The sequence below is a fragment of the Lampris incognitus genome, chromosome 19 (genome assembly GCF_029633865.1).
Source record: "Lampris incognitus isolate fLamInc1 chromosome 19, fLamInc1.hap2, whole genome shotgun sequence".
Taxonomy (NCBI): domain Eukaryota; kingdom Metazoa; phylum Chordata; class Actinopteri; order Lampriformes; family Lampridae; genus Lampris; species Lampris incognitus.
In genome coordinates, this window is record NC_079229.1 from 10,445,339 (window position 1) to 10,473,092 (window position 27,754).

The 27,754-nt window shown below is 43.4% G+C and overlaps 1 protein-coding gene across 2 annotated transcripts in view; it reads right to left on the reverse strand.

Moving 5' to 3' along the window:
- The window catches only part of plod2 (procollagen-lysine, 2-oxoglutarate 5-dioxygenase 2), a 43,634-nt gene that overhangs the window by 15,670 nt on the left and 210 nt on the right, over positions 1-27,754 (reverse strand). For both annotated transcript variants that reach the window (XM_056299355.1, XM_056299353.1), the window contains exons 1-8: positions 27,636-27,754; positions 12,095-12,186; positions 11,100-11,236; positions 8,141-8,304; positions 4,103-4,215; positions 3,824-3,887; positions 2,710-2,807; positions 1,111-1,212 (exon numbers count right to left, since the gene is read on the reverse strand). The exon at positions 27,636-27,754 is cut by the window's right edge and continues 210 nt beyond it. In XM_056299355.1, coding sequence (XP_056155330.1) covers positions 1,111-1,212; positions 2,710-2,807; positions 3,824-3,887; positions 4,103-4,215; positions 8,141-8,304; positions 11,100-11,236; positions 12,095-12,186; positions 27,636-27,738 — 873 coding nt within the window. In that variant the 5' untranslated portion in view covers positions 27,739-27,754. The remainder of the gene's footprint in view (positions 1-1,110; positions 1,213-2,709; positions 2,808-3,823; positions 3,888-4,102; positions 4,216-8,140; positions 8,305-11,099; positions 11,237-12,094; positions 12,187-27,635) is intronic.

Here is a 27,754-nt window from a genome sequence, read left to right on the forward strand (position 1 = left end):
TGAATTGAATCAGCTCCAGCGATGCTAGTGAAGACCATCCATTCATGGAGCTCTCTGCAGTACAGCGAATGTCCACACAGATATATGTAGACTTACAAAGGAGTGCAGATTCTGTACAGTCATCTCACATGTTCACGGCAAGGAAAAATACTTAAATAACAGGCAAATTGTATGAACTATATATATAGATATATCTATATATATATAAATCATTAGCAGCTGATGAGTGCACAACGCACGAAAAAGGCCTGTACTGCAATGCATTAAAACTTTTTTCCTGTATCTGTGTTGATATACTATATATATATAAACACATACATACACACACATATATATGTATATATGTGTGTGTATGTATGTTTGTATGTGTGTGTGTGTGTGTGTGCATGTGTGTGCGTGTGTATGTATGTATGTATGTATGTATATATATATATATATATATATATATATATATATATATATATATATATATATATATATATATATATATATATATATATATATATATAAAATCAGAATTGTACCCACAATGAAAGTTGTGCAGCATATTTCTGACAAGACACAGCCAGAGATATTTCCAACAATTCCTGCCATTTCCTATATGTTGCCAGCCTTGGCTGAACTTTGTGACAAATTTTCAGCCCAACCACTGTAACTTACCACTGTGGATAAAACCCATACTGAGAAGCCCACTAAAAAGCGGGCCGGTCGACAGTGACACCCCCTTAACTGAACCTTTCAACAAAACCCCAGAAGCCATATCCTGTACCACAGTAGCACATTGCTTCCTTTTCCCCAAGGAATTCCCCTGGCATTTAGGCGCTTATAAAAAGGGTCCAGCATGGCAAGAGGGCACATGACCTGTTATTGTTGGAAAGGGAATGTGTATGGTAACAGAAAACTGGGCTTATCTCATCTGTTGAAATAACATACAGGCTAGACAATGACTCGTAGATGGTTGGTTCAAGATGGAAACTAGCCTGTTATACTTTGGAAATATCCAGCGAGAAGTCATTTTCAAACAGCATGTGGGAAACCAAAAAGCAGCATTTTTAAAAGGGGGGTAAGCGGAAAAAGAAAACAGACAGTTGCTCGACATGATGATCTTACTTTCAGCTGAGACAGGTCCACCATATTCTCATCACAGTTGCTGCAGCCACGTTCATAGTTCCAGACATTGGGGATATAGTTGCCCAAATAGTTCAAGTAAATCTGTGGGAGTAAAAGGTGAGATCGGTTAAATGGTGTGTGATGTCATGACCATTATGCACATGATTGTCTTTCTCTATATGCAAGTTTAAGCCATTTTGTTCCATGATTTAATGTAGGGATATGGAACGGCTAGACAAAATCCAGACAGAGTCAATTTGCAAGTCGGACCAGAAGCCAGAAATTTCTAAATATCTCTTTTGGTCAAAACGGCTCTGGCGAAATGGTACCGTAATAATTCCCTTTCTTCTGTAATGTATTTTCATAAAACCCAGCGAATTGTATTCATAACTCACAGGAAACCGTAGATGGCCTGACTGTTTTGCATGCAAGGTATACATGTACCGATAGCCAAGAAGCTAATAATGTTCAGCGCATTCCTCGTGTCTCTGAATTTCTTTTTATAGACAGCAATATCTACACACTAGATTCCAATTGGAAACATAACTGGGGCAAAAAAGAGAAAGTAAGGTTCAAAAATGGTAAAAAAAACAACATGGAATTGTCTCGCTCAGCACACGCGCATGCAGCGATTTGCCATTGAAGAGCATGAGCTCCAGATGTTGAGGCATGTGGGGAGAATGACTCGGGTGTGTTGGGTTTGGTTCATTCCCAGGGTCGACCAGGGATTTGCTGTAGAGTGATAGAATTGGACTGTAACGCTTCAGGGGAGGGGGGAAAAGAAGCAAGGCGAATCTCCCCTGAGGGAGAGAGTACAGCATCTCACAGACATCCTGCCCTGGGCCCACTGAACTGCTCTCACTCCTGTGTAATCTTGGCAGAGAGGGAGAGACTGTGGGGGGAAATGTGAAGAGAAAGAGAAGCACTATGTCACATTTTGGCCCGGACCCCTCTGCTCCACTGAATAATGGACTGCATTTTGGACTGCATTTATATAGCGCTTTGCTAGCTAGCCACTCAAAGCGCTTTACGATCAATGAATGCCTCACATTCACCCACACACACCCACCCACACAGACACACACTCCACCATAGATGGTGAAGTCAGCCATACAAGGCGACAACCGGCTCATCGGGAGCAGTTAGGGGGTTAGGTGTCTTGCTCAAGGACACCTCGGCATTTATTCAAGGAGGAGCTGAGGATTGAACCGGCAACCCTCAAGTTTCCAGATGATCTGCTCTACCTCCAGAGCCACTGTCACCCCATAAGTCGTCCTCTGGGAAACATTTTACTGGAGAGCAGAGAAAAGCATGTCTATACCTTGAGTCTGTGAGGATTTAAAAATGGTGATGGCAACTTTGATGAGGACCGCTCGATGGATAAAAATCTGAAGGGCACATGCCAGCGTAGAGTTAGTTCCAAATGAAATGCAAACGAAATAAAACCCACAATGCACAAAACAATGCTGAGCAACTCGGCAGAGACACAGTTTCCAAAAGGCAGATGGTGGATACACAGCTATCTGAGCAATGCTGTAGGTAGACTACACTGGTGCTATTACTGCTGATGTGTGCACAGCGGCATAGTCTTTTACTTACTTTGGTGTTTCCATTGCCATGCACCACCACTGGCAGGGTGTCATACAACGAGTTCCTAACCCTCACTCTGTCCGTTCCAAATTTGAGAAGGACTTCATCTGCCAATACAGAAAAACGAGATGGTACAGGCAAGTTTCTGCATCTTTTCCTTAAAAATACTGTCAAGTTCTGAGAACTTCATTCATTAATATTACACAGTACGGAGTCTAATGTTTCACCATGTCAGTAAGGGTGGGAACCAAAACGCTACGTTGGTGTGTAATCTGTTGCCACACTAATTTTTAGAATTTGATTAAGAATTTGTGTTCTTAGCCTGACTTTTTATATACCATGAATTTGACTTGATGCGCCACTTACCTCTACGATAATAAATTACGCAAGATTTTTTTGTTGTTGAGATTTTCCCCCTTTTTCTCCCCAATTGTACCTGGCCAATTACCCCACTCTTCCGAGCCGACCCGGTTGCTGCTTCACCCCCTCTGGTGATCCGGGGAGGGCTGCAGACTACCGCGTGCCTCCTCCGATACATGTGGAGTCGCCAGCCGCTTCTTTTCACCTGACAGCGAGAAGTTTTGCAAGGGGGACGTAGTGCGTGGGAGGATCACGCTATTCCCCCCAGTTCCCCGTCCCCCCCAAACATGCCCCCCGACCCACCAAAGGAGGTGCTAGTACAGCAACCAGGACACATACCCACATCCGGCTTCCCACCCGCAGGCACGGCCAATTGTGTCTGTAGGGACGCCTGACCAAGCCGGAGGTAACATGGGGATTCGAACCGGCGATTCCCATGTTGGTAGGCAATGGAATAGACCGCCATGCCACCCAGATGCCCAAATTTCACAATATTTATTTAAAGTAATGTGTATATGCATGTATGTTTAGTGTTTTCTATATATTATAATTTTGGATTGCTATGTATATAGAAAATACTCAAGGTACTACACATCTACTTGCGAATGTCAGCAGAATACCAGTGCCTTCTTTCCATTAACTTACTAAATGCCAGCATGAAATGGAGAGTTGATGTACTTTTGTTCAAATAGCAAAAAATAAAATAAGGTGAAATGACAACAATTCAGGGACTTAATAAAGGTAATTTTCTGAGGTTACCCACCAATGGCCCCATTCAGGTTCTGGAAAATCTGGCACTTGTGGTCCAAGGTCATATTCAGAGTGTCCTGAGAAACATAAAAAAACAGACATATAAAAGAGATAGTCATCCATCAAAGCTGTTTTTTTTGGTTTTTTTTTTTTTGCTGTTTGTTTGTGTACAGCTATGTGATTTCAGCTCTTGTAAGATTTTACATGGTTGGTTCACAAGCCACTGCAGCTATAGAACATAGTAATCTGCTGCATATTAACATAGCAGTTGTGCGTTGTACAGATCACTTACTCGCTGCAGTGGATCCAGATATAGTTTAGTGTAGAAGAGCTGGTCATCGTCGTTATCGTGGAGGCTCCACTGCGCGACGATTTTGTTTATGTATGGGGCGTAGCCAATTATACCTGCAAATCATACCATCCAGCGTTAAACACATTTCAGACTATAATATAAACTATAGAGCGATCGAGTTTTATAAGGGCATGCACTTACACAGCCGACCCTTGGTGTCTGCAGGGAGAATTACTTTCCCACTTCACCCTGGCAACAACCCAAGCACCTTCCACAAAGTGTGATTTTTGGCAATATTCTTAGATATACGAGTACTGGGGTCTGGATTTCACTCCTCCCACAGACCGCAGATAGATGGGAGAGTAACAATGGATACAAGTGTCAAGCTGTAATCTCCATAAATGGCTGGGAACTTGCTACTAGCTGGGCTTATGCATCACCGTGTGCTAGCATCTGACATACGCCCTCACTGTATATTCTCACAGCAATATTTCCTCTGCTTTTCCCCGGTCTCCTGCTCATTTTCCTCATGGTTAAGCACACTGACCACAGTAGAAGATTGCAGGGTTTGGCTATGTTGTTGGTCGATGCAGTTTTTAGGTCCCATCATTAAGAAAGCCTCAGACACTGTAAACATGAGCTCAAGGAGAGATGTGACATAGTCTACATAGCATGACTGTAAAAGATTAAAGGTAGATTTTAAAATTTTATGCAAATACCCTTCCTGCACTCAACACATACTCAATAACAAAGCATCCACAATGTTATGTATTTGCATAAAAGAAGTTTTTATGATCAGCAGTTTGCACACACTATTGCAAAGGCTGGCAGATCTGCTGGTTTTCAATACTGTGCCAGTATAGAGTCATATGAAAGATGAGATGGAGACCATATAATGGGCATCAACAAAACTTTTTTTCATGGTACCTATCTTTGGTATCATCATGTATCTAGCCCCCCCCCCTTTTCTCCCCAGCTGAACCCAGCCAATTACCCCACTCTTCAGAGTCATCCAGGTCCCTACCTCACCCCCTCTGCCGATCCGGGCAGGGCTGCAGGCTACCACATGCCTCCTCCGATACATGTGGAGTCGCCAGCTGCTTCTTTTCACCTGACAGTGAGGAGTTTCGCCAGGGGGACGTAGCGCGTGGGGGGGGATCACGCTATTTTCCCCAGTTTCCCCTCTCCCCTGAACAGGTGCCCCGGCTGACCAGAGGAGGTGCTACTGCAGCGACCAGGACACATACCCACATCCAACTTCCCACCCACAGACACAGCCAATTGTGTCTGGAGGGACACCCGACCAAGCCGGAGGTAACAGGGGGATTCAACCCAGCGATCCCCATGTTGGTAAGCAACGAAATAGACCGCCATGTTACCAAGACCCCTCCTGTCAAGTATCAAGTCAAGTCTCCCTTACTCTTCTACACTAAACTATATCTTGTATCAAGTATACAGGGACACTTGATAGTATCCCTGTATACTTGATACAGGGATGCTATCAAGTGTCCCTGCTCTGACATTGAACAACAAACAGTTTCTTTTACCTCCAAACAAAACAATGTGCGTCTTACAAGATACAAAAATACAAGGACTTTCATCTTCACAAAACACCATATATTTTGGTCAATTGGGTTTAATAGACCTCAACTGGCTTGTAACTAATGGGACAGCAGTGAAGTGCCTTCAAGAAGTCAATTTCAAGTATTTGCAACTCTTAAAGGAAAACTCACAAAAATTGGACTCGGCGCAGTTTCAACCCTTTTGTCTTTGGAGGAATTTTTACAGAATCAGAAAGGTTTGACTCACACACCATGTGTTCACACACAAACATACGCACAAACACTTCTTCAGTCCATTGCCAATACGCTGTACTCTCTGCAAGACAGTAGTGCGCATCCAGAGGCAATAAAAACAGACCCTGTTGGCCACTTGGGCGGTAGCCTTCAGGATAAAAACAAAGTCTGCAATTTGATGAAAACCGTTTTACGTGGGGGGCCAAGACAAATATGCATGACATGTCAATGACAATGAATGCCAAAAGCAGGCTGTGAGCAGATGAAGAAAGCCTGGCTCCAGATATGGGAGGTAAAGCCAGACTGATGACCACAGCGAAAGCGGTATTTTGAATGTTTTAAAGAGCTAGCCACATGCTGCCGACCATGACGTTTGGATAGTGCTTAAGAACTCGGTGTGACTGTGCCCATGTTCAGGTCATTGCCAATGTAGTACAGTACTTTTCCTTAATTTTCTTTCCAAAATCTGTTGGCCGCATTTGGGATACTCTTGTCTGGGGAAGTTTGAGAAGTCCTGTGTTGATAAAGTTGAAAGTGAACACACAATTCATTAATGGACTTTTGTTACCCACTATGCATGTTAGCAGCCCAGTAATATAATTGAAAGTTTGGCGGACAGGCCCCCTGTAACCTCCACCTCTGGAGCAGAGATTCACGAATTCTTGGGATTTTACCCCCACCCCATATAAAATGTGAAATTATTGAATCCAATCCCCGTGTCCGCATGGGTTTCTTCTGGGTGCTCTAGTTTCCTCCCACCATCCAAAGACATGTAGGTCAGGTGAATCAGCCATACTAAATTGTCTCTAGGTGTGACTGTGTGTGTGTGTGTGTGTAGTGTGTGTGTGTGTACATACACACAGGGTGTTGTGATGCGTCTAGTGCAGCAGTGTGTAGTTTGAGGGAAGGTGCATGTGTTCTTCCAACCCGCTTGTGTCCTTCCTGCCCTTAGCTTGCTGCCGCTGGCTAGCCTTTGTGGCGAATAGGGAAGCATGCTAGCGTGTAAGCCTTCCCTTGCCAGTACATAGCCTCTCTTTCACCAAGACTCCTGCCAGGCCTCCCTGTGGCCACACGTGGTAACTGGGGTCTTGCGGCCCCAGGCTAACTTGGCAGGGGATCTCGGAGCAGCAGTGGGCCCCAGAGATATGGTGTGCAGGCCCACCCTGGTGGACATGCCCTGGCACCTATCAACCACTGTCCCGCTGCCTCGTGGGTGAGTCTGGGAAGACATAAGGCTAAGGGAGCTTACCCCAACAGAAAAGCAAGCTGTGGCGGTACGCTTCGAGGCGGTTTCCGAAAAACTGGATTTCTGGCAGCCCCCTGCAGTTGTGTGGAGGTGCCGGTCGTCTAGGGATCCCCCTTGCCATCGGAACCATCTCCTTTACAATCAAGTCATGTGGCGTTGGGAGAAGCGCATCCCCCATGCCACTTTAAAAACCATCTCTGCACAGGTATCTTCTGCTATCTGAGTCCTCAAAGGACCCACAAATAGAAGAAGATGGTCATCATCGGGCACGATGGACAACCAGCAAGCAAGCAAGTGTGTCTGTGTGTGTGTGTGTGTGTGTGTGTGTGTGTGTGGGTTGGCCCTGTGATGGCATGGCGGCCTGTCCAGGGTGTCTGCCCGCCTGCCGTCCAATGACTGCTGGGATAGGCTCCAGCATCCCCACGGCACTGAGAGCAGGATAAGCGGTTTGGATAATGGATGGGATGGATGGCTATCCACCAGTATAGAAAATTACAAGGTGAGCCATCCATTAAGAGTCAGGTTACTGGGAAAACACACTGTAGTCAAGGTTTATACCACGAGATTACAATAACAGCCGGTACCATATTCTAAAAATAACGCCCGGCTGTTGCCATTGCTGGAAGCACAAACTAAAACTCTAATATTTGGGCACTGCAGATTGCAGCTGTAACCATTAAGGTGTGGTATTAATGAGCTGCATGCTTGGAAGGTGAAACACAGAAGCACCCTTAGCACGGAGCAATAACATTTGCTAGGCTGCACTAAATCAAGCTTAGTACTGCAATCACCTTGGTATGAAATAAAAATTGGAAAAAAAAATACTGTTTGTGTTATGGATAAAAAAAGTTTCATTACTCATCTAATGATCTCCAGGTAATAGCAATGTATACAGTCTCCCAGTACAGATGTAGCAAGGATGAAATGGGACAAACCAATTAAACTTGATCTCTCCGTTATGTCTAACTTGATGTGTTTGCATATCGGGGTACCCACCTCCCGAGTTGAGGAAGCGCTTCCCACTGCGGACCATGGGGTACTTGTCAGTCAGTCGCTTATCTGGCCAGATTAGTCCCTCCGCGGCGAAAATGACCTTGTGATTGGCTTGCTGGAACTTCCTGAGGATCTCCTCTGGCCCTCCGGCAAAGATAAGATCATAGCTAGTAGAGAGAAGCGAATATAAAAGAAAACAGAAGTGAGCAATAGACTTTTTTATTACCCACTATAAAACCGTCCTTGTAGCCGCTCTTCGTCTTAGGGTGGCATTATCTTATCTAGGATCTGGCACACACAACCTCTGCAGTTACTTGCTGGAGGTGGATACAAATCTGGATGTAAACAGCCCATATTGTTTGTGGCAGATCACTTGTCTCAGCAAACATTCTTGGACTGCACTGCTGGGCGTTGCCAAGAGGCTCGCTTTGCTTTGGGGCAAATAGAGAGTATCACGACATGAACACGTCAAGAACCGTATGTTGATGAAAAGCTGAACTGTCATCAGCTAAACTGGATAACTTCTTAAAAATTGATTTTTTTAAAAAAGCACCTTCGCCTTTACAGATTTTAAAAGACGAGCTAAAATCTTACTTCCGTGCAACCAGTGTGAACATCCACCTGTGTCCTCTGACATGAACTGTTTATCATGGGGAGGGAAGGAAGTGATGTTTAATCCTGGAAGATTTTTCAGCTGTGTCATGCACTTCTGGATCCACATCTGGATAACGCATGCTTGTGTTACGGTGCGAACAGAAGTGCCACCCTTGAAAAAACACTGGAAATATTCAAAAAGCTTACGTGGCTGTAGTTTATTGACCAAAATCGCCAAGTCATTTATGTTATTATGACAACTCTTCATCTGTGTAAGCTACCACCACCACACACACACACACACACACACACACACACACACACACACACACACACACACACACACCAAGGGATAATTTAGTATGGTTGATTCACCTGACCTACATGTCTTTGCACTGTGGGAGGAAACCAGAGCACCCGGAGGAAACCCACGCAGACATGGGGAGAACATGCAAACTCCACACAGAGAACGACCTGGGATGACGCCCCCAAGGTTGGACAACCCCGGGGTTCGAACCCAGGACCTTCTTGTTGTGAGGCGATCACGCTAACCACTGCGCTACCGTGCCGCCCTTTGTCAGGTTGTTTTTTTTTTTTATAGAAATATTGCTTAACAGGCGTCCGGGTAGCGTAGCGGTCTATTCTGTTGCCTACCCACACGGGAATCGCCGATTCGAATACCCGTGTTACCTCAAGCTTGGTCGGGCGTCCCTACAGACACAATTGCCCATGTCTGCGGGTGGGAAACCGGATTTGGGTATGTGTCCTGGTCACTGCACTAGTGCCTCCTCTGGTTGGTTAGGGCATCTGTTCGGGGGAGAGAGGGGGAACTGGGGGGAATACCCCAATCCTCCCATGTGCTACGTCCCCCTGGTGAAACTCTTCACTGTCAGATGAAAAGAAGCGGCTGGCGACTCCACAAGTATCAGAGGAGGCATGTGGTATTCTGCAGCCCTCCCCGGAGCAGCAGAGGGGATGGAACAGCAACCGAGATGGCTCGGAAGAGTGGGGTAGCTGGCCAAGTATAATTGGGGAGAAAAAAGGGGGAAAAAATCCACAAAAAAAAAGAAAGAAACATTGCTTAACTTGTGATTCAAACCTTACAAAAGGCCACTGGGGTACATTAACACCAGAAAATAATGGATCTGTCCATCCAGAGGTGAGGGCTAGAGGAGGAGAAGGCTCTTGTCACCCATGGTGAGGTTGTGGGGACAAAGAGGAGGTCAGAGTCAGAGTGAAGTGGTAAGGCTGAAGGAGTCCAGAAAGGTAGGAGGATGCAGAGCCATGGCGAGCTTTGTGAGTTAGCAGCAAGACCTTAAACTCGATCCTCTGCTGGAGAGGGAACCAGCGGAGGTCCTGTACCACAGGAGGGATATGATGGCGGGAGTTGGTGGATGTGAGGAGACGGGCGGCATAGTAATTATGACAATTATTGTAATTTCTAATTCATAGATTTAGACAGCAATAAAGTATTTTGGTCCACAGCACTCATTACGGTGATAATAGTTCATTAGGTATGTCAAACAAAACTGATGATCTGGTGTAGTCCTTAAAAATTTCTTCAAAAGTAAAGGTTGAAAATGTCCAAATCATACAAAATCAGACAACCACATAACACCATACATATGGGAACAAATGATGAAAAAAATAAAAAATAAAAAAGTAATCCCAGCATCCCCTTCTCTCAGGGTCGTGGGGATTCTGGAGCCTATCCCAGCAGTCATTGGGCAGCAGGTGAGGAGACACCCTGGACAGGCTGCTAGTCCATCACAGGGCCATATATATATATATAAAATTAATTTTTTTGCACTCTGTCCTAATAAACTAAGTGCAAGCAAATAATAGAGTGGTACGAAAGTTTAATGGCACAGAACTTGTAGATCTTAGTGAGTCTTTATCAAGTGTAGAGTTTTGAAAAACAAAGTGGCTTAAAGTTGCAGAACTCAGCGACTGGCTCTTTATCTCAACTGGATGTTTTCCCTTCTGTCATAGCTCCAAACAGACAATCAGGAGGCCCTCGCCTCTGCTTCATGGTCAGTCAGAATTGAAAATAATGCTTGGAAGCACTCATGAATATCAAAATATTCAAAACAGAATTCAAAGCACAAAGACAGCTGTTCCTCGGCTACTGAGGCTAACATTCACGAGGATTCATCTAGCCTTTAAACCATATTTGGTGTTGTTGAATGAATGCTTATAAAGAGAATAATGTAGTACTGAAACCAAAGCTTTTCAAAGAACCTATTGGGGTAAATTACAAGAAGGTGAGTCAAAATGGAATTTAAAAATCAAGTATACCCTATAAAACAAGAGCCAAGAATGTCTATGTGTGTGTGTGTGTGTGTTCGTGTTGGTCTATGGTACATACCTGTCCACAAAGAGGACAACAAGATCCTCCTGCTCTGCCATAGTCTCCATGGCCTCCTTCAGTAGTCTTACTTTTTGCCCCCCACCAATGGAATGCCCCACGTCACCACCCTTCCACTCGGACCCCATCCCCAACACCTGTTGCAGAGCACATTTGGGACAAGTTGTGAGGTCTCCTAGAATCCAGGTCGACATATAAATTCTCCAAATAGCCGCCTTGCGGTTACTTTTACTGATCCCTTTTGGTAAACTGGGGAAAGTTTGCATGACTTGTGTTGTGTTAATCTATTAATCAATGAATTAATTTATTTACTTTTGTTTCTTGCACTGTTTAAATCTGCACTGGGTGATGTTTGAGGATGATGAAATGCTATTTTAGATTAGCTTATCTTAGTTTATCTTAGCTTATCTTAGCTTATGTTAGCATAGTTTTCATTTTTTATATTTCCCCCCCCCCCCCCCCCCCCCAATTGTATCCAGCCAATTACCCCACTCTTCCAAACCGTTCTGGTCGCTGCTCAACCCCCTCTGCTGATCTGGGGAGGGCTGCAGACTACCACATGCCTCCTCCGGTACATATGGTGTCGCCAGCCACTTCTTTTCACCTGACAGTGAGGAGTTTCGCCAGGGGGCTGTAGCACCTGGGAGGATCACACTATTCCCCCCAGTTCCCCCCCCCCCCACCGAACAGGCGCCCTGACTGACCAGAGGAGACGTTAGTGCAGCGACCAGGACACATACCCACATCCTGCTTCCCACCTGCAGACATGGCCAATTGTGTCTGTAGGGACGGAGGTAACAACGGGATTCGAACTGGCGATCCCTGTATTGTTAGGTAACGGAATAGAGCACTACGCTACCCGCACACCTAGGATAGTTTTCTTATCAATCATGGCAGGTGTGTGTTGATAGTAATTTAAGCTTTTAAGCTGTGCTTGAACCAACAAAACTCCATGTTTACTATAGATAATGTGGCATATGAAGCAGCATTCTTACTTTCACATTGTAGTTGAAAAAGTTTGCGGATTGCATGAAGCGGAAGAAGCCATCTGTCTCATCTGTGGCAACAGTCAGCACCAGCAGTTTCTCTGAAAGAGACAGGCAATTCCATTAACTAAATAATGAGAAAAAATCAAATCAAAACAAAGTGAGACTTCACCAAACTACACTAAGTGTATGTGTTTATTCACTTTGTCCAGAATTTCAACTTCAGCAGCAATTTATTGCCCAACTCTCATCTCCCATCTAAAGACCTACACCAAATTACGTATGCCATTTCATGCCTACAAAGTAACAAGTATCCCATCTCTGTGAACCCACTTCCATCCAAACCTCAGACCTATGTCAACACACCGTCAACTGGCCGGTTCAGCGGTGCAAACTTACATACATCTTAATTTAAGGAACATCTAAATATATGTCTCGATTTGATTCATACATGAAAGCATGTTATTTTTTTATTCTTGGCATCCTCGGTACAAACTTCTTCATTCATTTTGAGGTGAAGGACCTCTCTCAGACCTCCAAGACATTTCCGTCGGCCTTGAGTGCTGAGGGCTGAGGTGGATCAAGGGTGACACCAAGAGAAACCAGCACTACAAAACCTCATCTGTGAAAACACATCTGTAGCTTCCACAAAGGGAGGCTACACCCTTAGCTAATGGAGCTGGCATGTTAAGTGATACTGTGGGAGTACCCGCCATGTTAGCCAACCATCCAGCATCATTCTACTGGTGATAAACGACTTGCAGGATTCAGGAGGCCAAGTGAGGGGTGGGGTATACTTCATTTCATACCATTTCTACAACTCCACATCATGTGAACAGCTTTTTTTTCAGCTGCAATGTTCAAATCACATTATCCAGCAGATTTGTGAATATTGTCAGGAATCAGGAACACTTTTGTCATTAAACGAAATATCGTTTTCCCCCAGCCCACAGCAGTGCAACACAAAGACAAAAGCACATCCAAAAACTTCAAGAACACACATATCCAAACTAACACGTATATCCAAACTAATAAAATAAAATCATTGTCCAAAGGACTGAACGCCAGCCAGCATGACTGTCGAAGCTGCCGGTCTGCATGGGTTAGCAGTTAGCTTAGCCCACCTGTCAGACCGCCCTCGGTGTTTCCTCCTCGGGCGCAGCTCCAGGCAGGGGCCGTGGTCCCCGGGCCCACCGGACGAAGCAGACCAAGCTCTCCAAGCCGATCCAGCGCCAGTTCTCCCAGCCAGACACCCTCGACACACCTCCCCGTACTCCTCACGACGACATCAAAAACACCACAGTCAACGCCAGGCGAGGCCGCCGCCAGACCGCCCTCGGTGTTATCGGAGCTGCCGGTCTGCATGGGCTAGCAGTTAGCTTAGCCTGCCCCGCTCTCCCAGCCGATCCAGCACCAGCTCTCCCAGCCATCAAACGAAGACATATCTCGGACGCAGACATTGGACAAAGACACTTGCGTGGACGGTACTGGGTGAGGCCGCCGCGAATGCCGCCGTCTTCCGACAACGGCACTGAGGTCGCTGCAAACGCGAATTCGCGCAGCCATCTTCCCACACCGGAAGCGGAAGTTAGTTAGTTTACTTAGTTGTTATTATCTTAGTACAGCCAGATGTGCACATTCCTGTTTTTTTTGTCACTAGTGTTCAAACTAGTAATCTGGGTGGAGTTTTGATTAAGACGTAACCCGTCAATATGGGCTGAAGAAGGAAGTAAATAAAAGTTCAGTATTTCGTGGAGAGGAAACCCCGTTTCCCTTCCCAAAAAGTGCTTTTTTAAAGTCCTGCCCAAGAATTTTGTACAGTTGGGCTTTTTGACTGCACAATGTGAAAGTAAAATGAAGGGGGAAAAAAACAAAAAACAGGTTGAGGACACCAGGGTAAAGTTTTACAGCACTACATCAGTATTAATTTTGTTCTTCATGTTTCTGAGGCCGTTCTCACACATAGTTAAAATACGGTATTATTTCCCCCTAAACTCTCATAACTTATTTATTGGAAATCTGTGCGGGTGAGAGAAGCAGTGTGTATTACAGCCCTATGATTCTCTTATGAAGACCAAAATTAAAACACGTAATTTGAAACCATTCTCTTCTGGGAAATCCATGGTTCAGGGGGGGACTGGTGGAGTACTTGGGCATAGGAATCTGGTAAATGTACATTCATTCTTTCATTATTTGGTAATTTGCTACACAATTGATGTCCAATGTGTGTGATGTGTATGAAGGGGCGGCATGGAAAATCTCACAATGCATGCAAGAAAAAGACATTAATTTCAACTTAACTAAACATGGGCTGCCTTCATATATGTCTATAGCATTGTATAAGTCTGTAACACGTGCACATGCACACGCACACACACACACACACACACACACGTCACTCGAGTATGTCACACACGGCCCCATTGTAACTCGATTCCACCCATTTCCTGTCTGTGTGACTTAGCCGTTCTGTCATCCCAGTCTAGACTGCAGCCCTGTCATAGCTCTGATGGCTATTCCAGTGCTTCTCCGACAGTGTTCATAAAAGCGGTGTGTAAATGGATCCCCGTCTGCCTCTAAAACCTCGTAGCGTCGGATGACAGCTAACAGAAGTCCGGGAAGGACTAGAGAGAGAGAGGCGGCTTCCAAATACCACCGAGCGCCAGGGGAAAAGGGGTGCCTGTTCTCAGCACAGGTGTGTCCCTGTTCTTGTTCTTACTCATGCCTTGGCTCGAAGGTGAAAGAGGGAGCGGAGGAGGAGGTGGGGGGAGGGTGGGTTTCTCCCACATCTGGAAAACACATTTAGCGTTTAGTGCTGCAGAACAACTGCTTTCCTAGTAACAGGAGAGATTAACATGCTTCCTCGTTACCCCCCTGACTGTCACGGTGCCAAAGTTGAAGCCCGGGTCAGCTTAATGCTCTTATTTAGGATGAATGTTACACGCATATGCAGAGTAGTAGATTACATGGATATGCATTATAGCCTCTTCACTGAACCAGAAGAAGTGCCATTAATCAAACAATTGACTGTTTTCATTTTCATTTCATAAAGGGAAGATTTGCAGTACTTCTGGGAGCAAACTCTGGAAATCGTGTTCAAGAAAAGCAAGCTAGACCAATTGAACAGTGAATTGGGGTTTCCTTATCAGACTACTTGCCCTTGATATTTTCAGCCAGCTGTTTTCATTTAATGATTGAGAAAAATACTCGGGGCAATGTCACAAAATTGACGCATTCCAGCGCATATTCCTTATTTACAACCTTGAAGTAAAACAGAAACGTGCCATGCTCAACCCCATGGCCTTTTCATGCATCCTGCTCAGACTTTCTTTTTACTGTTTAACGGGTAAGATAATGTCGCTCAATGTGGAATAAATCCATCGGTAATTCCAGTGTAAACAATCCCATCCTGTCCACAGAGTATTTTCTGCAGGGTTTTCGTGCTGGCGGTGCTTTGACACCTCAGTGAAAGCTCCCAGCAGCCTCCATAAACACAATGCTGCGGCTGCAGCCTGGCATCTATCACCGCTCCTCTTACAGGGAATTAATGGCTGCTTTGTTGCTGTGTTCTGCACAGGGACTTTCAGCCTGTTTGTCCTTTTGCTACAAAAACTGACGGTCGGTTTCATAGTTTGTCCCTTGCTATCCTTGGATTTTATGGCTCCTCTGTTTATTTTAGTGTCAGCGAAGCTGGCGGCTGTAAACTAAACAACTAAGCGTCTTGCTTAGTTGTCCCTGCTGTTTGAGCTGAATAATGCCTGGGCCTGCCAACGTTTTCAGGGAATCACTCTCCCTCAGAGAAAGCCTCCTGTGACCCCGCCGTGACCTCCCAAACACACGTCTCCTCCTCCTGCCGTAGACAGACAAGCCACAGCTGCACATCCCAACAAACAAGCACCCATTTAAGTATACCCTTCGTTATCAAAAGCAGCTTTAATTATTGGAGATTATACGCACAATTTTATTTCCTACATCACGGGTGTTAGTCACAGATCTCATTCATTTGTGTTCATTGTTTTCCGCCTTCAGCTTCTTCTAGGGAGCAGAAAGACTTCCCATCCTTACACAAAGTGGCCCCATGTCAACTACAACTGGAAAACTTGGCTGAGTACATATGAAATTGTTCTTAAATAAAAAGACGAGGGGGAAAAGGCAGAATTATGGTTAGGTTATTGGCCTCAGCCCAAGTCCAAAGCCATATGTCCAAGCTTTTTAGATATTTTTGAATTGTAGATTGATCACTTGAGGCTTCACATAGGTCAGGGGGGGAAAAAAAACTAAATGTTTTACATTATAATATCTGATATCTCCGTGTTGGTGTTGTTCCCACGACATCATAATTGATATTGCTCCAAGACCATCATTGCAACGGACCAATCACGTTGTGCTGTCGTGCCTTCGCTACTCGGGGAAAAAGTCAGTTGTGGGTTAGAGTGGGTTAGCTATCAGTTAGGTTAAGGTTAGTTATCAGTTAGGTAAAGGTTAGTTATAGGTTAGGTTATGGTTAGCTATCGGTTAGGTTAAGGTTAGCTATCAGTTAGGTTAAGGTTAGTTATCAGTTAGGTAAAGGTTAGTTATAGGTTAGGTTACGGTTAGCTATCGGTTAGGTTAAGGTTAGCTATCAGTTAGGTTAAGGTTAGTTATCAGTTAGGTAAAGGTTAGGTTATGGTTAGCTATCGGTTAGGTTAAGGTTAGTTATCAGTTAGGTTAAGGTTAGTTATCAGTTAAGGTTAGAGCTAGGTTGGGTTATGTTAGGTTAGCTTTGGTTCAGTTGGGTTAAGGTTAGCTATCAGTTAGGTTAAGGTTAGTTATCAGTTAGATAAAGGTTAGTTATAGGTTAGGTTACGGTTAGCTATCAGTTAGGTTAAGGTTAGTTATCAGTTAGGTAAAGGTTAGTTATAGGTTAGGTTACGGTTAGCTATCAGTTAGGTTAAGGTTAGTTATCAGTTAGGTAAAGATTAGTTATAGGTTAGGTTAAGGTTAGCTATCGGCTAGGTTAAGGTTAGTTATCGGTTAGGTTAAGGTTAGTTATCAGTTAGGTTAAGGTTAGTTATCGGTTAGGTTAAGGTTAGCTATCAGTTAAGGTTAGGGTAAGTAAGTATTAGGTTAAGGTTAGCTATCGGTTAAGGTTAGAGTTAGGTTGGGGTTATGTTAGGTTAGCTTTGGTGTTTTTCCGGTCTATATCCCTGTGTCGCAAAGGCACGACTTCGCGACAACGTGATTGCTCGTTGCAATGATGGTCCTGAAGCAACATTAATTCTGATGTTGTGCGAACAACACCAATATGGCGGCGAGATCAGTTCGTGCTTACAATGAGCATGGAAGGAAACTAATGAAATGTTATCAATGACACAGACTAGAGAGCATGAAGCTAATGGACGTCATCATAATCCTTCAATGATACACTTCACAGATGTTCATGAGGAAAAACAGCTGTTGGCAAGATGAGCACGAGGTGGAGATCTACTTCACGTAAACATCCATCTAAATATTCAAACCCTGTTAGCTCATAATAAAACTGCCAAAATCCAAATAGAATTCCCAATTCCCAAACTGTCAAATAAAACAAAGAATTAAAGAGCAAAAAACAATTTTTGATTGTCTTTATTTAATTTTATCAGTTATTGCCTTCTTAACGGTTGGTCTAGAAGATGCATGAATTAACAACAGAAGAATCAGACTGCATGCAGTGCTTGTGCTTTACTGAGCCACACCTTTGACAGCAAAAAATGAGCTGAACATTGTGGGATGTGAAAGTATCCAGAATTATAAGAGGGAGATATACTTCATAATTTAATAATTCCACAAATTCAGATTGATTTGGCTAAGTCAGCTTGAAAAATGTGATATAAAGCTAAAAAAAACAATGAGCTGGAACTTCCCACATCCCCTTTGTCAGGATATAAGTATTGGGAAAGAGTTTCTTATAATGATGAATACCTATCAAACTATCATGGCCACAGAGAAAAATAGATGTGAACTCTGTTTCTGTGTTGTTGTTTTTGTCCCCTTTATGCCCCAAACCATAACTGTTAAAGTTTATTTGCTAGCTATCATCTCTACTAGAGGCAAGCATTTTCCAACAAGGGTTGATAGATAAAGCTGATCTCATCTCATCCAAACTGGTTAAAAAACAAACCAGAGGCAGGTTGGGTGATTCACTGGAAAAAGGTTTAGTCAAGTGGCCGTGTATGCCAAATTTTCTGTTTTGTTTCATGAGAACATCCCTCACTGAAAGGTGTCAGATGATATCAGATGAAGAAGGATATATATACATCAAACTGGATGATAATCCAAAGCAGCATCATATGATTCAGACACACACACAAGAACAAATCCACAATTATTTTGTCGGATTTGAGACAACTCTTTTACTTTGTCAGTCTAGCCACATTTTAATTTTCTCATAGTGTGGGTTTTAAGACTCATTATAGGCGTAGCCAAGCTAATTCCGGGATTTTTCCACAGTTCACAAAACCAAAAACGTTAGATGTAATCTCTTGTTTGTTTAACATTATCCCTGCGTTGTAGTGATTGCACTCCAGCAGCAGCCACAATGTCGAGCAGTTTTCTTTGTTGTCTGAAGTGCAGCTGGTATCGTGTCTGCAGGTGATATGACTGGTTGATAGTCTGTGGATGAGAAAACTGCATTCCTGGTTTGCCAGTAGGCTGCGTTGTATGAGAAAATTTGAATAATAACACTACCTAGAGCTGTATAAGTCAATGTAATTAACAATGCCACGTAGAGCTGTATAATTTAGCTTTATTATTTGCATTTTCTTAGTCAGTGCAGCCCTTCAGCAAACCACGCAGTAAGTTTTCGCCTTCACAGATTGTCCGCGAGTGACATCACACACGGACACAATTTCAGCGGCATTTGTGAGACGCACAATAGACTGCTAATGGAGTGTTGGCCTTACAACATATATGTTGAAAATCGAAATGATTTTCCTTTAAGGATGACTTGCCTTTTTACTGAGATGAGATACTGGTGAAAACAACACGTCTACTTTTGGTAGTGAGCCGGTTTAATGAAAACAAGTAGATTCATCATGTTAATTATAAGACAGAGGAAAAAGAAATATTCCCAGAACTCTTTCAACACAAAGAAACTAAAACTTCCCCCCAACATAACTACAGTCCTGGGCCAACTCTAGCTCTTCACAACGTTCTTCATAGGCACTGATGTTGATGAAAAGACTGTAATCATGCTACGTAGGGGATGGGGGCAAACACTGCGGCGCTCATTTAGGCTTTCCTGTAAGAGCAGCACTCGGAAAAACAGGAATGCAGGTCAGACAGTGCTGCTGTGACTTTCCCAAGGAAGGCATGGATGCCAAGCATTCTCTGCCTCGCTCTCTCTCTCTCTCTCTCTCTCTCTCTCTCTCTCTCTCTCTCTCTCTCTCTCTCTCTCTCTCTCCTCTGTCTGTCTCTTTCTGTCTGTCTCCCTCTGTCTCTGTGTGTCTGTCTGTCTGTCTGTCTCTGCCTCTCTCTTTTTCCTCTCTCTGTCTGTCTGTCTCTGTCTCTCTCCTCTATCTCTGTCTCTGTCTGTCTGTCTGACTGACTGTCTGTCTCTGTCTCCCTCTCTCTCCTCTGTCTCTGTCTCTCTCTCTCGCTGTCTGCCTGTCTCTCTCTTTGTCTGTCTGTCTCTCTCTACTGTCTCTGTTGCTCTCTCTCTCCTCTGCCTGTCTGTCTCTCTCTCCTCTGTCTGTCTGTCTGTCTCTCTTTCTGTGTTTGTTTGTGTGTGTGTGTGTGTGTGTGTGTGTGTGTGTGTGTGTGTGTGTGTGTGTGTGTGTCGTGGGATACAGCCATCTAGGTAAACTTTCACACTTCGATGAGTGAGCGCTTCGACACACTGGCGGCGCCTCTGCTTAAGTAAGCATTTCTTGCCGAGGGGAAAGGCGTCTCATGAGAAATGTAAACGGGCCTTGGACATCAGGACAACAGGATGTTTCCTCTTTGACGGGGTGCTCTTGGTGAGGGAGCACAAATTCCCATAAATTGAGATGTTTTTTGGTGTCATCCCGGTAAAAATGCACTGCTCACTGTAACACCCACAACATACTAACGCAGTACTAGTAGTACAACTAGTACTGTTTTGATGAGTAGAAGATAGAGAGGAATAAATAAATTTACCATATAAAAGTGAAATTAGATTATAATTTCCTTTTTCCCATATTAAAATGTATAGTAATGTTAAAAAAAAGTTAGAAAATGCTTTACAAGGTTAAAATCAGAAATATTACACAAAAGTACACTTTAAAGGCACCTTTCAAGAGGGACTTTAAAAGCCAAGTTTTAAATTTTGTCAGTTTCTTCAGCAGGGTGCTACACAAAATAGGAGTCCTGATGACATAAGAATGACTTCTGACTGAGGCGGAAACAGCAGGATCATCTCTCTAAATGAGATGACCTAAAATTAAGGCTTTAAATCTGTGGAGGATCAATGAGTCAGCGTTTGACGTCTATCTCAAGAGTCAGAAGCAAGACTGCACTACCCGTTTTCTTTATTGACTCTTCAAAACTAAAGCCACTAATAAAAAAACACTCCTATGTTCCTGGCAACTGGTTTTATGTAAATTAGCAGACCACCAAGATCCTTGAAGATTGGATTTCTGGGACAGCGGGGGGCATTTCAGAATTACTTCCATTGAGCTGTAAAATGTTGTGCGACATCCAAAGTATGGAGCCCGATTTACACTTCTAAGAGTGTTTATACAGCTTGGGTCTTCTAATTTTAATGGGAGGTATAACTGGGTACCATCTGCTGAGCAGTGGAAAGACACATTGTGTTTGGCTATATCATATGTTGCCAAGTGGAGGGGGGGGGCGAGATGAAGCCTAAAATTAAGCCCTGCAGAATCCCTAAGGTAATAATCTCTAGAAGAAGAGGAGAAATTGCACATTATGACCAAAAAAAAGGCTCCCCTGGAAGGGTTTAAAATTGGTGAAAAATAGCATCTAATCAAGAAAAATGCATGCTACCCCAGTCTAAAGCCTGCATTTCTAAGGTGTAACATCTGTTTGGCTCAGTCTGATTTCTGTTTTACTGCAAGGCATGGAACAATGAGATATCATGACCACGCTGAGCAGAAAACAAATGGAGCGTTGACTTATTCCCCTGTGCAAATAATGGATTTTAATTCTAGCTATGAGCTCATGCCATGATAGATAGTGTTAAGATTTCAGGGGCCCATTTGTGATTCAGATTCAGCAAGGCATTATAGTCCTTTTTTTTCTCTCCCCTGAATCAGATCCTGATTGGGGATTCGGGGGAACTACTGAAGAAGTTACTGGCTTCTTGAGCAACATTAGTGGTTTGTATACATATCAAGTCCAAGTACTTCTAATGAAAGAGCATGTTAAAGTCACAAGACCTCTCCTACAACTTATTGGTGCATTATGATCATCCTAAAATGGACAAAGAACATCAACCCAGTTTCTTAGCCCTCAAACTACAAGCACACAATACAAAAACACACAGGCTGTTCGCCAACCTACTATTGCTTTTACAGGCTTCATAGCTTTAAACTACATTAGAATTTTAAAGTAACCACAAAGCACCCTTGGCACACAAGTAAGAGTTTTGTTACCTGGAAGTCAGAAGCCCTCAGACATGCAGACATTCCTTTACACCTAACATACACCATAGTCTCCACCTGGGTGAATGCCCCATGTGTTTTTGGTCAGCCCCACTAACCTAATTTGAGGGCTGGGTTTGGAAAAGAACGGGGATGCTGGTTGCTTGGCGATAGTTAGTCAGGCATTATTTCCGCTGTCCAGCACTAAATTAGGGCTTATATTAAAGTGGGGCTTTTAGCCTCTATAATTGATAAAACACACGAGAGCCAGGCAGTGCATCTGCAACAGGAGCTGTGTTTTCAATTACTTTCAATTACACATGCCAGACTCCAGCCACTGCAACCTCAGAATGCAGCATGATGTCATCAACTTTTTGTCTCTCCGCTAACGTCAACACTAGCTCTTATTCATTTATTCTTACCAAAAATAATTTCAAGGCAGAAGCCCCCCCCTCAAGAAAAAAACATTTCAACATCACGACGTCATGACATACTTTCTAAAGGGGTAGTAAGTATGATTGCGATCGTCACGTGTAATGGTGGCTGGCCATCTGTGTTGCCGTCTTCACCAGTTAATAGCTTTCAGCGCTACCAAACTAGCTCCGAGCACAAGACCACATTTACCAATTTGGGTTCTCAGCTAAAAGCTCAGTTTTTCCTATCAGCAAAATGAATGAATAAATAATTGTGCCACGATTAATGTAAGCAGACACCAGAATATAACACCATGAGCTAATTTAGCTTGATTTGTTGAGTTATTTCATGTCCAACTTTTACTTACATGGAAAGGCTTTTCTTTACCTAATCGGATTTTCAGATACATACTGTACTACTCAGATAAGTGGCACATCTGTACCATTTAAGGCCTACTCAGATAAGTGGCACATCTGTACCATTTAAGGCCTTCATTATCTCTGTCATTACCTTAATCGAAGGTCTTTGCTATTCAATTAGTGAATCACTGATTTCCTTACAAAATATCAAGTGTTGTGTTATATTGTATTATATTATTTTATTACATTGCATTATATTGTTCCAAGAGTTCCAGTGCCCATATTTTGGAGGTTTGTTACCTCTTTTGAATGGGGATATTACAATTATTAACTTTTAAAGGGGATCACATATGTAGACAGAGCCTCCAAGTTTTTCAGGAAAGACGAAAAAGACATAGCCACTGAAATGTCCCCGCCAAAGCTCAACAGCTGCTCCACTACCTCACCCAAACTGTCTCCTCTGAGTGACGAGGCACTATTTGTGACCATCGGCGAGACAAGACAGTAAATATGGTCCTGACAGCGATGCTGAACTGCCATCCGTTGTTTAAGAGCCTATGAGACTTGAGACGTGTGTCCTTGGATGGCCCAGCTTTCTGTTTATACAGTCCTTATCTACTTGTTTGGTGACAGAAAGGATCTCAAACACACCAAACAAACAAACAGACGACAACACACATTTGCTGGAAAAGAGGTATTCAGTCAAACTTGTGGTGATGTGACGATGTTCTAGGCTCCCAATTACAGGTTAGGCCAGCCAACAGGGTTTGTTAGCACTGAAGACTAAAATTAGGCCAGAGTCATTATACAGCATATAAGCCATGGAGAATCTGAGGTGGAGTTTCCCTTTTCTCCTGTGTGAAAACCCATGCTGGAGTGTTGATGGTGGTGTCTGCGAGACTGGTTTGCTGAGCCTCAAGCAGCCCGTTGCATGGAGCTTTTGTGCAAGACCCCAAATGTGCAGGGTGGTGGCATCTTTCCACCTCTCCCACAGACTTCCGTTAAGAGATACGTCCCAGCCGCTGCCAGGAATGCAAACGATGATGTGTCTGAATGTCCTTCTGTGAAGTGCTGCCGACGTGACTTAAGAGAGCAGTCTTTTTCTTTGAACCCCCATTGAGTAATTTTTCCCCTTTTTATTTACTTAACCTGCAAGCTCTTGGTTTGCACAAAATCTCTATGCAACAGGCTCCCTTTTCTTGAGAAAGGGTGGCAGCTTCATAGCTCACTGGGCAGTCGGTCAGAATACGTGAACTGTAGTTTTATCTTCAACAGAGGGAAAAGTTTTGCACAAAACGAGGTGTGGACTGAAATTTGATTAATCAAAAGCTTGAAAATAAACAAGTTGTGATGTTATTTATTACATTTCTGTCCCGTTGACCAGGGGTGTACTGGGAAAGAAATTCAGCCCTGGACAGCCCTCACCGACAGCCAGGTCAGTGGGAGGTGGGGTTAATGCAACTACAGGACATAGCCCACCAGATTTATAACCCGAGTCCTAGCTGTTAATGATGTAATCTTTCATTGCTGACAGGTGATTCTGAACGTATTCGGGGGCTTTTGCAATAGAAAGTAGCATATTAAGTCTATTCCAAGACATATATTTGGATGCCATCAGCATGGCTTAAACAGTAACAAGTAGTCTATCAGTGGGGTCGTTTTGTAACCAGAAGTTACAGCAGTTTTAACTGAGCATGTAGCCTAGCCTATAATTTAATGTTCATCTCACTGCTTCAGTCTGCTCCTCTTAAATAGCGTTGCTGGATACTTGAAGATGCTGATGCCCAAACAGTATGTCGACTTTTCCCCATGGGCTATGCATCGTAAACACCTGAGAGGGAAGTTTAGTAGGACACGCTCGCAACTGATGTGTGAACATACGGACAATAAATAACGTTAAAGAGGTGAGGACATGCCTAAGCTAGCTAGCTATATAGTTAGCCTAGTTTTCCTCATTACACTTTAGGATATGACCAATCCCCGGAACATAATTGCTACCTACTGCCTTGCTCCACCTATATGTGCAGCACAGGTGCGCCGTGGGTCATGACGGTTTCGTGCTTCTCCTCTAACCCATTCGACCACATCGGTCATTTATCCTCTAATACGACCCACAGGGGCGTTTCCTAAATTAGCGCCCCTACCGGTGGCAGGAGCTATGCCACAGATACTTTTCACCTCTATGCCTTGTGGGTTTTTATCTACTTGTCGACATCCTTTATATAACACCTCATAGACAGGCTAATACAGGTAAGTAGTCAGTAAGTAGTGATAAAAACAATTTGAGAACAATAGAATATGTAGTCAGTGCCTTTTTGTGTTGTTTCGCCGTCTAGTATAGTAACTAATATTGCTACTGGCTGCACGGCCGCTAGAGGTCGCTTAAGCTGCTTGTACAAACGACCTTTGGGGTCGTTTTTTTGGTGGAGGACAGTCTCATTTGGAAGACTGTGCCTGTAATGTGTGCTCCATTTTTTTCCTCAAAAATTTTCAACCCCTCCTTTACTTTTTGACATTTTCTGGTCCATGGCTTTCGTAGGCCATCTCACTGCCGCACACTACTTTTGCGTCCAGAATGTTAACGCGCATTAACTAACTTGGTTGTGATTGGCCAGTGAGCCCAGTCCCCGAAAACGTACACAGCACGCTCTCATGCGCACCCTGGCCGACAGGCACACAGGGCCTGTGTGGGTTTATTGACGGCCCACCGGCCCACCGATGCGGCGGCCCACTGGGATTTGTCCTGGTATGCCCGATGGCCAGTACACCGCTGCTGTCGACTGAGACGTAGTTATGTTTTGAGTGCTGGCACTTATCCATTGAGTTTATTGGGAAATTGGACTCACATTCAATGACCATGCGGGCAGCTGGAGTGAATTCATTGGAAACATGTTTAAAAGAAAGGCCTCTTAGAGAAGGTTTGTGGAACAAATCATTTAGTCTTTAACAGTCCGGTAAGCGTTGAACAATGACATAACTCATGAGATATGTCGGAGTCTAGGCCCCCCCCCGACCCACCCACCCCCAAAAAAGGCATTACCCTGCTGGCCAAGACTGAATATGATCCTGCCAAGCCAGAGACTTTTGTTTCTCTTACATAATGCCCATAACGCCTCATTTGCTGTTCTATCAGAAAATAAAGAAAGAAATATTTCCAGTAGACTAAAAAGTGACTTGCTGCTTGACTTACCCTGTAAACCAGTATCTGAACAGGCCTTCCCCACAAGAGCCCCGTGTCTTCAATAATGAGGAGGGACACAAAATATCAGTATTTGGCGAAACCCAACATAACTTCGGATGAACAAGCAGCAGAACCGTTTTGCAGGACTCGGGTCCCGGGTCAACAATGGATTTCTTTGATCAATGTCTGAGTACTAAACTTTATAATGAGCTGGGCCACCTTGGCAAACAGTGTTTGTAGACCCCCTGCAGGATGTTTTGGCTCAACATGTCTGTTTGGCACGGGCTTACAAAGGCAAGCTTGTCTTCCTTCGCGTTAATTAAACTACTGTATTCTTCCGACGATGCTCGGCCTGTCGCGGTTACAGCTGTGAAGACAAAGACAATTGAAACAACTGAACCCAGCGGTGCTTCTGGTGGCTAAAGCTCTGATAACTTGGCCTACAAGAGATTATTTTCCTTGAAAGTCCGCCATGATCGACTTTCTCGCCAAGAAGAAATGCTTCATTAGGGTTGCATACAATTCCCCCATGCCGAAGCATTGTCCCTTTAACGTGGACCAAAGCGGCGACGCAGGAGACATGTGTGTCCACTTATGGCGCAGTCTCCTTTACAGCTTTTACAAGAGGGACTGCGAGTTAAATGAGAAAGGACTCTGGAGTAATTGACAGAACACTTTAGTGACACCACTCCCCCCCCCTTTTCGTTATACAACTCAATAAAATTCCAACACATCTGGGATGTTTTTGGAGACATAAAGCTAAATATATCCAAAGAGTTTGGGTTTATAACAGCTGAGCATTCAACGGCACAAACACGTTCGTCTTGGCCCGGCTCCAAACCGAATCAGTTCAGTTATAGCAGGTTTACAGAGCTGTGTCTGGCGAGTAATTGGTGGTTTGCTATTAAATGATATTTGCTACTGATGAACGGATGAGACACCCCGAGTTTAAGTCAACAGACGTGCGTTTGTTTTTTTTTGCTAAACTTTCTGGTCAAACTAAATCAAAACTTTAATTCAGAATTTCGAAATTACCAAGTAATTTGCACAACTTAAAGCATTTCAGCTCCCCGAAAAGGCTCGAGCTGCTTCCGGTCGGTCATATCCTCCCCCCCATGGGCGTACTAAAGGTTGACCATTACGCAAATAGTATATATTAAAATAAAAATAAAAATAAGAAGGTTGACGATTACACAAATAGTATATATTAAAAAAATTAAAAAATTAAAATAAAAAGGTTGACGATTACACAAATAGTATATATTAAAAAAATTTAAAAATAAAAATAAAAAGGTCGGCCATTACACAAACAGTATGTATTAAAAAAATAAAAAAATAAAAAAAGTTGACCGTTACGCAAATAGTATATATTAAAAAAATTTTTTTAAATAAAAATAAAAAATAGAAAAGTCGACCATTACGCAAATAGTATATATTTTAAAAAATAAATAAAAATTTAAAAAGTTGACATTACGCAAATCGTATATATTGAAAAATTTTTTAAATAAAAATAAAAAAGTTGAATATCAAGCAAATAGTATACGTTAAAAAAATAAAATTAGAAAATTAAAAAACTAACTCTTGTCCCGTGAATTGCCAGAACAGGTATACACAGATGAAGACTAAATTGTGAGAAACCGCAGAGGTTTCTTCTTTTTCTTTTCTTTTTGTCTTTTTCCCCCTCGAACACCATCATGCCAATTCAACACAGACTCCATAACATCACCTCCCCTCACTGTGCCGGAGACAAGCAACCTGCACCTCCTCACGTAGTGCCATGTAGGTACCAAATTACTTCTTCAAAAAGTTTTTTTTTTTTACATTTTGGTATTAACACCTTGAAACCAGAACAGGTATAAACCTGACGAAACTTTTACTTACGGTCCTAAAAAAAACCCCAGGCGACACCCCAGTTGGCGGAGAGATGAAATAACCCAGCCTGTTTAATGGGGAGACGCCACCGACAGCTTTGAGTTGAGAAAGTGAACGGTGAATAAAGAGGGTGCAGGGCTTGCCTTTAGGGATGGGGACGGGCGGCTGGCTTGCGTCGATGGAGCACGCGACATGTGACGGCTTCATCCAGAACAAGAGGAGAAAATAAAAGTTGAAGTACTCCATTGCTGTCCCGAGTTTT